Consider the following 11848-nt stretch of genomic DNA (forward strand, 5'->3'; position numbering starts at 1 on the left):
AGTAATAATAATATTTAAAAAATAATATCTATAAACTTTTTTCATAATATCTATTTAGAGTATTTTTTAAGTAACAAATAATTAAATTTACTTTATGTAATTTACAATATATTTATTTTATTTTATAATAATTAAAAATTATTTTAATTATAATAATGTGCATATGAATTACTTTAATGTACTAAAACTATTACCATGTTATTCGAAAAAAGTTATTTAATTTACTTATTTTAACCAATATTACTATTATATTTTTTATAACTAAATTATGCAATTAAACATTTTTATTATTAAATTATATTTTATTTAATATATTATAATAAATAAATGTTATATTATTAATATTTGTTGGTTTTAATTGAATTAATTAAATGAGTTTAATAATTATTGATAAATAATAAGTTAATTTGTGTGATGTAAGTATAATATTTTATATTATTATAAAATAGAATTGCAAATGTTTTGAATACAAATATTTATTTATATACATGCGGGCATTTAGGGATGAAATGGTAAAAAGGGGCATAAAAATTTCTTCCGTCTCCAACATAGTTAATCGTCGTATATATCGTATGTACATGAGCACTCTACTGACTTTCTACTTCGCTGCACAAATAAGAAACCATCAATCATTATCTTCCTTTATATGGCTATGACTCCATCCAGGTCCCCTCATTTCTCAGCATCCGGGAGAGGCAGAGAGATGGGTGTCAAGTCCTGCTTGTTGAGATTGCTGCCGTTTGCAGCCCTGGTAATGCTGGAATGCGTTGATACGGGCTTGACCACAATAAGCAAAGCAGCCATGTCCAAGGGAATGAGCCACTTTGTTTTTGTTGTCTACTCAAATGCTCTTGCCACTGTCATGATGTTCCTTTTTTCTTTCTTCTTCAACAGGTTATTAAGAACAGCACCAGTAGCAAAACCCATCTTTCTTTTTCCTTTTTTCTTTCTTCTTTGATTATTAATTTTGACTTCTTTACCTTTCTTTACCTTTTGTATGTAGGACAAAGAGACCACCACTTACCTACTCCCTCCTCTGCAAATTCTTCCTCCTCAGCCTTGTTGGGTGTGTAATTTAATCGAGGAGCTTCTTTTTGTTGATTTTAGAAGTGTGTTTGGTTTCCCTCTTGTTGGAGGAAATTTAACTTTGATACTTGTTTGGGGTTTTGTAGAATTACCATGATGCAGAATTGTGTGTTCACTGGTGTAAACTACAGTTCTCCTACCCTTGCTTCTGCTATAGGCCAATTATTCCCTGCCTTTACCTTCTTGCTTGCAGTTATGTTCAGGTTCTTTCTTTTCCATTTTCCCCTTTTCTCACACTGCAGACTGTGGAAAATAAGAAGAAATGAGAAATGTCCACTCTTTAATCCATTAAGTATTGCAAAATTATTTATAGTTTTTCAATTCATTAGAAAATATATAATGCATACTGAAACATATAACAATATTCAGTTCTAAAAGACTAGTTTCCCTTTGCCTGAAATGCAAAATCGATATGGGTTGTTATCTCATGTTGAATTTTGGACAATGAACTTGTAACATAAGCTCTAAAAGGGAAGTAAATATGTCTCTGATACGCTTTTTTGGCCCCCAATTTTAGGATGGAGAAGTTAGATTTGAGAAGCTCAAGAAGCCAGATCAAAATTTTGGGCACACTAGTATCAATTTCAGGAGCAATGATTATAATCTTTTACGAAGGTCCTCCAATAGGTGTCACAACCTTGCCATCACATCCGGAACCTGTATTGACAGCAAAAAATTCCTGGGTCATAGGTGGATTATTCTTTGCAACTGCTAGTTTATCTCTGTCAGTATTTACTATTTTTCAGGTAATATGATATTTTGATAGACATTTGTTATGATTTATATGTAAGCATTGTACCAATATAACTGATTGTACTTGCATTTCAAGGCAGCAATTCTGAGAGGGTACCCTTCAGAGATGACCATAGTCTCCTTCTATTGCCTATTTGGAACTATACAATGTGCAATAGTTGCCTTGATTGCAGAGAAGAACCCAAATGCTTGGAAACTGAAGCCTGATATTGAGCTCGTATCTGTCATCTACTCAGTAAGCAACTAAGCATACAAGAAATGTTCAAAGCAAGTTCCTTTTAACAGTCTTTCCCTGAGTAGAACATCTAATCACATTCAGCATTAATGTTTCCTCTTTTAGGCTGTGTTTGGAAATGTGGTGACATACAGTGTAGCAACATGGTGCATACATAAGAAAGGGCCTGTTTTTGTGGCCATGTTCAAACCCTTAGGGATAGCCATTGCTGCCTTTTTGAGTGTCATCTTTCTGGGCGATACACTTCATGTTGGAAGGTAATATTCTCCGTTGCAGTCTGAATTTCCCATATTCATTCATCCATCAAAATTACTCGAGTTTTGGTTAACGGTAGTGTCATATGGGTGCTTGGATGGCGTTGATCTATAGCTACTGGGAAAAAAACCAAGTGTGCTTGTCCTCTCTTCATGTTTGAAAACTAGCAAAATCACTGCCAAAGCTACTAAAAATTTGATTTCAGAAGTCATTTAATATTTGAGATGCATTCAAGTGAATCTAATTAAATCATGTTCTTGTGCAGCATTATAGGGGCGATCATAATCGTTGCGGGTTTCTATGGAGTAATGTGGGCACAATCCAAGGAAGAAGAACAAATTGAAGCGAAAGAAATTAGTGAACAGCAGAGTACCCCTCTCTTGGGGAGTCGGACGAATGTGTAAACTAATGCAATTCATAGTATTAGCAGGGATGCATCAAGATAATAATATTGTTTGGCCTATGTCAAAATATAAAGCGAGAAAATTGGTTTTCTGTTTGTGGGCAGAACTCGTGACTTTAATTTAGGATTGCCCTACGAAAACCATTTTGCCTGCCAAAACTTTGACATCAGTTGATATCCTGATTAAGCACTTCGATAAGCGTATGTTATCCTTATTCAGTAAGTTGACGAAGATGAAAATAAGATCAGCCCATTACACGCTTCTTGGTTCATCTTTCCCACGAATGAATATTTGGCATAAGATTGATTTTGAGTTTCGACAAACCCTCACCGCATTGAATTTCACTTCTGCCTTCACGTTGCAATTTTTGCTGATGCCTCCAAAGGTAAATTTCAGTGTCAAAATGATTCACCAAGGTAGCATTGGCACTCCTTCAGTGGGCCTCAGTGAAATCAAGAAGTTATGAACCAGAAATTCACAGTTAGAGAGTCTCCAACAAGCTAGAAATTCGGTATTAACGAGGTTGTATTAATTTTCTATTCAATGAAAAAGCTACAAATGACCAAATGCCAACCCAGTTCTCAAAAGTTTCTCTGTGAAAACTGGAGGAAAAGAATCACCATTACTAATGTTCCTGGAGAGCTTTCCCTCGCTATTGAGATCCCAATGAACTCCGCCACACTTCTCAAAGAAAATGGTCAACACCTAACACCATCTAGGGAAGGTGCATCAGATATTACAAATGATACATAAACCTCCAAAGTCCACCGTCCACCCTCAAGGAATCTACAAAATTTTCTTCCTCCTAATGTTCATGGCAGAATATGTGGTGGTAACAAGGCTACAAGATCATAGCAATGTACCTATACTAGGACACAATTAAAGGCCTAAGATCATCTGACATTGCTGAAGGTATGCAATGCGTAGTAAGAATATCTACAGTAGCCGCCTTGGCAGTCTTTGTCTGGAGAGCCACTATCTGCACACGTAAAACAAAAATTTGAAAACATCAGGGCCATTAACACACCCAAGAACACTAGCAAGCACGCACGCATAGGAGAGGGAGAGGGAGAGGGAGGACCTGCTCATATTCCAATTCAAATTTCAAAAATTCATCATCACAGCTCTCTACCATGTTGGCCAAGCTCTTCAGATTCTTCACAGGCTTGCCATTGAAAGCAAGAACCTGCAAAGGCACATGCAATAGAAGACATTCAATACCAGATGGATTAAAACAAATCAAATACTATAGACTGGACTTCTCACCTGAGTGTTAACAATGTCCTCATAACCGATGTTAATATCAGCCACAAGCACCTTCCAGAAAGTTGCCAGTGAATGATATGTTAGCAGGATTTTGCCAAAGCAAAAATACCACATAGATGAGAGAATAAAAGAGGGAGAAAGAGTAAACCTGAGACACCACAACAAGTTGCTCTTCAGGAGATTGTGGCATTGAATGCAAAAGTTTGTCCAAAAGCTTCACAGGTGCTTCATATTCATAATCCTTGCCATACTGGACAAATATGCAAAAAGGACAAACAATATAAGGCAACACTTTGGTTGTAAAAAATTCTGACATAAAGCTAAGCTGCAAATGGCAAAAAGTAAAAAGATTGCCATCTTCAGATCTTCCATTGAGGAAAAATGAAAGCAGATAACAAATATATTGAGCATTTCTGTCACCTGCGCAACAAAAAGAATCTGGAATCCAATTTCCCTTGCTAAAAATAAGATCATACAGGATTATGTTATCACACTTCAACCCCACGAGCATTTTCACAAGCAAGCAACACAATGTAACAAGCACGGAATTCATGGACCTAGTCTCTAGTACATAACACTAACAATTGCAAAAAAATTACACAGCAGCACAGTGCTCAACAAGACATAATCAACATAAAAAACTGCCTGCTTGCACAAGAATTGTTTTCCACTTCAGAGAACCTCAACTAAAGGAGATTGTATTTCAGCCTCCTTCAAGCTAACTTCTATGAACTAAAAGAGATTGTAGCCAAAATCAAAGCACCAGAATAAACAAACATGAACACATACACCAAAAAAATGTTAAGTGAACTTACATACCTCAGAACGGAGATAAGGAACAGAAACCGTTGAGAACACAAATCCTGCAATGATATAATATGAAGGAGGTCTGCCTTTGACATGTGGTGGAATGAGCCTTCGATGAGGTGAAAGTTTGATGTCAAAGTTTAGAATCTCAGAGTTGCGGAGAACCTTAATTGCTGCATTATCCCCAGTATATTTTTGGGAGACAAGGTAGCTGAAACCTATGCGCTCTCCATGCCGAAAGGGAACTGAAAATCAAGAAGAAAAAGAATGAAGTGCTGTGTCACAAACAATACAGTATGAATTCCTAAGTTAATAAGCATATTTATATACACATGTACCCAAATAGGTTTCAGGGGTCTTATGCGAAGATAGGGAATGGACAAATACCTGTCCCATCATTGGCAATATCTACCCCATCAAAACTGAGAATAATGTCTGATGGCTTCAAAACTTCAGATTCTGGAGCAGTGGGGTCAATTCTTCTGATACGAACACCCTTCTGATCAGGCTTCATACCCATAGCCATCCGCAAATCTGGATTTTCCATTTTCTGCCATTCAATCCCAAGAAATGGGAATCCTAGCATGTAACAGATGACCACTGATTTTAATCAAGAGGAACAAAGCATGTCATGCAGTTAACAGATATTTTGTATTTCAATTTCGTAGTATCCACAAATGTACAAAAACTACACATACACAGTATCACCGTGATCTCTTCTTCTATCTATGGGTCAAATACATAAATTTCCCCCTGAACTTTGACTCAAAAGCCCAATGGCACTCTGAACTTTCACTATGACCTATTAGGTACATGTATTTCCAATTTTGCGTGCATTAAGCGCGTTTTCTGGGAAAATTTTTCGAGTGTGATGCGTGAGTGGTGATGTATAAGAAACTTGACACATGACAACCTTTTAAATCTTTAAAGTGATATAAATACCAAATATAAAGTATCCTTATAGTACCAAATCCCCCTCTCTCCATTTTATTTGGAAGTCACTTCCAATTTGAACTCTTTTCTCTCCCTTTCTCCAATGGAACCCTCAACCTGAGGGAAAGGCAAGCAAACTGTTGGCAAAACCCTCAAAGCAACAGGCATCCTTTGACAAGGTGCTATCCAATGGCTCCAACTCGTTGAACGAGGAGTAAATCAATGAGTAGATCAACAACAAGGAGAAGCTTGAAGCCATGGCTCGGTCCGCTGGTTCCGATGATGACAAAGCCGCCAATGCTGACAATGTTGACGAGGTAATTTTTTATATTATGCTGAATATTAGCAGTTCATTTTGTTTCAGGTAATATTGTTTTATGTAAATAGTTTGGTTTTGGTCAGTGAAGGCGGCTTGATGGTGTAGGTTTCAGGGTTTGGCTTAGCATTTGCTAGATTAGAGATAAAATTGAAGAACAGTAGGGATGGGCTCAGTTTTTATTTGTAAATTCATTTCTAGAGGATGGGAGTTGCACTTGAACAACGCAGGAATAGTTGAATCAGCCTTGAAAAATGTGGAGTTTGGCTTAGCATTTCCAATTGACGCAAAATTGGAAATACATGTACCTAATAGGTCACAATGAAAGTTCATGGGGCCACCAGGCTTTTGAGCCAAAGTTCAAGAGGTGATTTATGTATTTGGCCTTTAGATATGAGAAAGGGGGATTAAATGACATGGACTGAAGTGGCAAGAGATAATATAGCAACAAAATTGCTGATAAAAATCTAGGCCCTAAATAAAGCTGGATGGAGGCAAAGGATCCTCGTAAACTAAGGCTTAGTTCAGTTGATCGTAAGGATTCAAACTACAAATGCACTAAGAAGTACCAACCAGCATAAAAATGGATACTTGAAAACAAAAGATAGCCCTACACTGACGTAGGAAGTACCAAAAGATGAATAATACATAAGACTATGGATCCATTAATTTTAGCACAGACTATGTATTTACATACATAAACAGTGTACCAAAAAATGCAAAATCAAGAGCCATTTGAGTATGAAAAAAGCCAGTACCTCCCCTTAATAGCTCTCCCATTCTCCACACAAGTTCAAAAATGTATGATTGTAACTAACTTACCTGTATATGCTCCTTTCTTCTCATAATCTTGGATAAAATGGGTGATGACTGGTGTTGGTATGACATACCCTATATTTTCAACGTCTTCATGTTTAAGAGACTGAAATGCAATGCCCACACATTGTCCTTTGTCATTAAAGGCAGGCCCACCAGAATTTCCCGAGTTTATAGCAGCATCTATCTGCAAAGAAAAAATTACAGTGCATAAAGGCAGTAGTTAGATTTACCAGAATTCATGATGAGAAGGCTAGAATTGTAATAATATAACCTGCAAACCCAAAAGCTCAGTGGACCCATGAACATAAGACAGGATCTCTATTCGTGACACAACACCACTTGTCACAGAAATTGTGTCTCCTCCAATTGGGTAACCCACAACGGTCACGGCATCTTGAAGTGCAGGCAATTGTCCAAATTCAACAGGTGAGACTCCTTTCCAGAACTCATCATCATTGACTGTCAGCAGAGCTGCAAAATCACACAAACCAGAACTTAATTAAACAAATATTCTCATTATCTGCATCAACATAGGAAAACACAATTACCAACACTTAGTGCTTATTTGGCATTGAGTTTGAAGAGTCCAAACTGCTTTTCTGAATAAAAACACTATTTTAGATACTGTTGAAAAAAGAAGTTTGAAAAAAACTGTTTTGTTATTTTAATATTCTTATAACTAAAACTTATCGAATTTAATTTTAAATTATTTTTTAATACTCTCTAATAAGTATATTTAAAAAAGTAATTTTCTCAACAGCAGTTTCAACGACAATGTCAAACAGGCCCTTAATGTTATAAAATCTAGCAGACTACATCAGCATCCACTTCAGCTTGCTAGTTCAACCTCTGGACTTTCTCATTTCAAGAGTTCAAAGTTAGTTTAAATTCGTTACTCACATTCTCTCGATGCAGGAAATATTTACTGCTAATGGTGTTCATCCCATCTTTAGATTTAAAATCCTATTTCTTCACTTCCTATAAACTTGCATTGAGGTTTCTTAATCATTGCATCCGTTTCATTCTACATTCATACAACTTAACACATTTTCTACATGGAAGAGAAACTCTTATGCAGATTGAACCTTGCATTGACGATACACAAATATATCTAAAAATGAGTGGCACTAGCAATCACGTCAAGTTGCTACATTCCTCAAATGTATAGCATACTATATATGCACACGTACATAGGGTGAGATAGAAACATCAACAGTCGAATAACACTAAAAACTAATACATGTTTTGTCTTACCAATATCGCACTCAGTCCCAATAGCGAGCACCGTAGCCAAATACTTGGTATCAGAGCCTCGTTTCTTGAGCTTAACCTGGGTATAGTGCTCCACGGAATGAGCATTAGTCAAAACCCTCCTGCCTCCAATTACAAAACCACTACTACTCGAACTATACTGCCTCTTTCTCTGCCACGGAAGTGAGAAATTTGGCTCCGTGTGCACGCAGAACACTTTCACCACAGCATCCATCGCGGGCACTACCCTCGCCACACTCTCCACAGGCAGACCGGGCCCCGCCTCTCCATTGATCACTGGTGGCGGGGGCTTCTCGGGCTTTTCCAGGGAGTGTTTGGGGCGCTTCTTAGGACGACCGCGGCGGCGCTGGCTAACATGGTGGTGGTGATTGTTGCTGGTGGGGATAGGGGTAGTAGGATTGATGATTTCAACGTTGTTGACGGAGAAAACGTCGTCATCGGTGGTATTTGCCGTGGTGGGATCTAGGGAATGAGCGATGTTGGTGGTGGTAGCGGTGGTGGGGGTGGGGTTTTTGGGTTTGCGTCCTCGTCTTTTGCCCATGAAGGAATGGCTGGAGCTTTGTTAGGGTTTTTGGTTGTTTGTGTTAACGTTGATGGTCTTGTTACGAATTTCCGCCTTTTCGTTCCCAGTTAATTAAAAAACAATTTAGGGTTCGGAAATTTGGATAAAAAAGAAGAGTAGCAGAGGAAGAAGAGGAAGGAAACTACTCTTTTGTTTCCCTGCAATTCAAAACATTACTTGGGCAACTTCCCATTTTCACATTACTAGCATTTTTTTTTTTTTTCCTTTTAGAAAAGCAGATTAAATCTGAACTTTTTTATCCGGTCTTTTTTTTTTTTTCCAAATTATCCGGCCATTGAAATAATTTTAAAATAACTTCTGAAAAAACAAAATTGTACTATCATCATTAATAATTTAATATATTCAGAGTAAGATTTTCATAATAAATAGACAAAAATTTAAATAACTTTTCAATGCTTCTTCCGTTCCGTAGAAACAGAATTATTTTTATTTTTATACGGATTATTAAAAATTAAATAATTTATATTATTAAAATTTATATATTTAATATAAATTTAACTTCATTTAAGAATCAATTTAATAACTCAAATATTTATATTGATATTTATATAAAATTAATTAAAATATATATAATAAATTTATATATAAATATTTAATTTAATAATTATTAAACTCATACTTATATAAATTTAAATTTTTTATAATTGTATCTTATAAAATTAATAAAATTTATTTTTTTAATGTATATTAAATAAGGACATATCAATAAGTTAATTAATAAAATTATTATTAGCCAAATATATAGTTAGATATCTATACTAATTAGTTTTAATTTATTGTGCGCCTTAATCGACACTTAAATTTTAAAAAACATAATATTTGAACATAAAATTAAACAGTAAAAAAATAAATGAAATACACATATGATGATGTTTACAAATACAATGGCATATTCTGACATGGCACTGTGTTTTTTTATGGGCTAATTATTAGGTACATCAGAACCAGAATACTAAAAAATATTATAATGAGAGTGGGTCCCACATAATTATGAGAGAAGGTGTACGTGCACAGGGTGCACCTAATAATACCTCTCTTTTATGTGGAGTGGCTTTTAACTAACTTTCTCTTAGAGCTCCCCTTGGTCAGAATATGGTTCTCTTCAGGGGTCCAGAAACTGATAACCATTTCAATTCTTTGAAAGATAGAGCAATAAACTGTAGTAGAAGATTCACAGCCCATTGCAAACCTAAGACCTTGGCTTTTCCTCCTTGAAGAATGCCAGAAAAGAGACGCTAGAACTCCAGGAATATATGCGGTGGCATGACCCATACTTCCATATCCAAGAACCAAAACCTCATCATTCTCCTCAGTATATTTTAATGGAACAAAAGCGGGGATCTTCTTCCCATTTTTAATCAGTTGAACTCTAGCACATTTTCTTTGTTAGGATCATTAAACAAATGAGATTTACAAATATACTTTTTGCCGAATCAGAAGAGAGATACACATACCATAGTAAGATGCCTAGATTGCATAACTGGCTCAAAATCAGGACAGAGATGAACTGCATACATATAAGTCCACCTTGTGCTCATCAGAACTCCTGTTACGAAGTTGCTTTTGTCTAACAAAAATTTGTTGTGCACTAAATAAATTGGCTACCATTTACACCTCCAAGTCTTCTTAAATGGCCTTCCAAGTTTGCTTAACTATAATTTGTGTCACTCGAAGTTTTAATTGGCCTTATCAAATTTGAGAGAAGTGAAGGGCCCAAAGATCTGCACCATTGTTGCGATCAACTCCAATAGTGCAAGAGATTGGAATAAGGTATAGACCTCTAGTTCTCAGGCTGTATTTCTCTCATTCATGTAATTAAGCTGCTGGTGTACTTTGGAGGTGTGGAGCACTCAACACCTTAACTTGTTCATGAAGAAATTGTATGTATTCCACTGCCTTTAGAAGGACAGATGCAGTATCTGTCTTCCCATATGACTGTGAAACAAATTGCTGCAGGGCTACAATCAGCTTCTCTTTCCTCTCCTTTGTGGATATAGAAAGATCAGCCTTATGTCATTGGTTGAGGGAGAAGTAAGACTGCCTTGGTCAACAGAGCAAGGGCTTCTTTTGTTTTCCATCATTTTTTCGACCAGAGTCACTTACTTTCCCAAGAATGCAGAGACTGCATTGCTAAAGGGGGTGAAAACAAAATCTCAAGCCTTACATCATTTGCAAAGTTTTTTTTTTTTTTTTATAATGAATATATTTAAATAATTTGTTTTGAAATATAGAAAACAATTAATTTATAATATTATTTAATTATAATGAAAAATAAATAAATAATATGTTTTTGGAGGCATAATTTTGAAAGTGCTACAGAATCACCAGGTTTTTCCTTTCTTTAAAAAGAAGATAAAAATTTTCTTTTATTTCAATTTCATGCTTAACAAAATAATAATGAAAAACAAGTACATTAGGGCTAAGAACAAAGGGCCAACCCCAGAAAATTACAAAAATGCTTTACATACAAAACCAAAAGCCCAGCCCATATCAGCTCCTTGAGCAGAACATGAATCATTAATGGTCTAACAAGAAGACATTGGATGCCTTCTACACCAACTTCACTCAATTATTTTATTGAAAGCACTCTAAAATAAGTATCTTCATAATTCAAGAGGCAAGTGTATAATTAATTTCATTGAGGTTTCATGTACAATTGATGCAGATTTTAACCCATGCCAAAAATAAATAGATAAACAGATGAAAAGTCCAGAGTTGTGACAGGCTTATGAAAGCCCCTGGGCATGCTTTGCTTGGTAGGTAACCCAAGACGTATTATGCAAGTTGAAAATGTTCTGTATAACTTAGCACTATAATTGGTGTTTCCATTAAGAAGACAACATTAAAAATCATTACAGAACTCCAAACCCAAATATTAAAGCATAAGCATTCTTCCAAAATCTCATTGCTCCTCGTAATCTTTTTATAAGATAAAGGTGTTAATATAAGATTTTTTTTATTTAAACTCGATTTTTCTTGAATACAAAGATATAAAGTATATAATAGAATTCACATATTAAATATATAAGTCCCACATAATTATATTTTAAGTTCACAATAAATTGAATTTAGATAAAACTTTCTTATTAATATAATTCTATCGAATTTAAAACATATAT

General features: G+C 35.5%; 2 protein-coding genes across 2 annotated transcripts; one reads left to right on the plus strand and one right to left on the minus strand.

Annotated features, from left to right (window-relative positions):
- Positions 1–593: 593 nt before the first annotated feature.
- Positions 594–3002, plus strand: LOC110660480 (WAT1-related protein At4g15540). Its single transcript, XM_021818813.2, has 7 exons — positions 594–894; positions 1004–1066; positions 1173–1289; positions 1604–1832; positions 1916–2074; positions 2180–2331; positions 2595–3002. Exons 1-7 carry the CDS (start codon positions 647–649, stop codon positions 2731–2733), a joined length of 1107 nt encoding a protein of 368 aa, XP_021674505.2. The 5' UTR covers positions 594–646; the 3' UTR covers positions 2734–3002.
- Positions 3003–3240: 238 nt separating this feature from the next.
- On the minus strand, positions 3241–8929 carry LOC110660479 (protease Do-like 9). The gene is made up of 9 exons (XM_021818812.2): positions 8129–8929; positions 7146–7345; positions 6878–7058; positions 5194–5385; positions 4819–5051; positions 4148–4249; positions 4000–4050; positions 3815–3919; positions 3241–3712 (listed from the first exon to the last, which is right to left on the minus strand). The coding sequence occupies exons 1-9, from the start codon at positions 8685–8687 to the stop codon at positions 3602–3604; spliced, it is 1734 nt and encodes a 577-aa protein (XP_021674504.1). The 5' UTR covers positions 8688–8929; the 3' UTR covers positions 3241–3601.
- Between the last annotated feature and the right edge of the window lie 2919 nt (positions 8930–11848).

Source organism: Hevea brasiliensis, chromosome 17 (genome assembly GCF_030052815.1).
Source record: "Hevea brasiliensis isolate MT/VB/25A 57/8 chromosome 17, ASM3005281v1, whole genome shotgun sequence".
Lineage (NCBI taxonomy): Eukaryota > Viridiplantae > Streptophyta > Magnoliopsida > Malpighiales > Euphorbiaceae > Hevea > Hevea brasiliensis.

Coding starts and splice junctions, on each gene's coding strand:
- LOC110660480 (XM_021818813.2), top strand. CDS start 647: ATGGCTATGACTCCATCCAGGTCCCCTCATTTCTCAGCATCCGGGAGA. Junction 895..1,003: donor TTTTCTTTCTTCTTCAACAG/GTTATTAAGAAC, acceptor TTTTGTATGTAG/GACAAAGAGACCACCACTTA. Junction 2,075..2,179: donor TCGTATCTGTCATCTACTCA/GTAAGCAACTAA, acceptor TTCCTCTTTTAG/GCTGTGTTTGGAAATGTGGT.
- LOC110660479 (XM_021818812.2), bottom strand. CDS start 8,687: ATGGGCAAAAGACGAGGACGCAAACCCAAAAACCCCACCCCCACCACC. Junction 4,051..4,147: donor AACTTGTTGTGGTGTCTCAG/GTTTACTCTTTC, acceptor ACTTTCTGGAAG/GTGCTTGTGGCTGATATTAA. Junction 3,920..3,999: donor AGGACATTGTTAACACTCAG/GTGAGAAGTCCA, acceptor GTGCCTTTGCAG/GTTCTTGCTTTCAATGGCAA.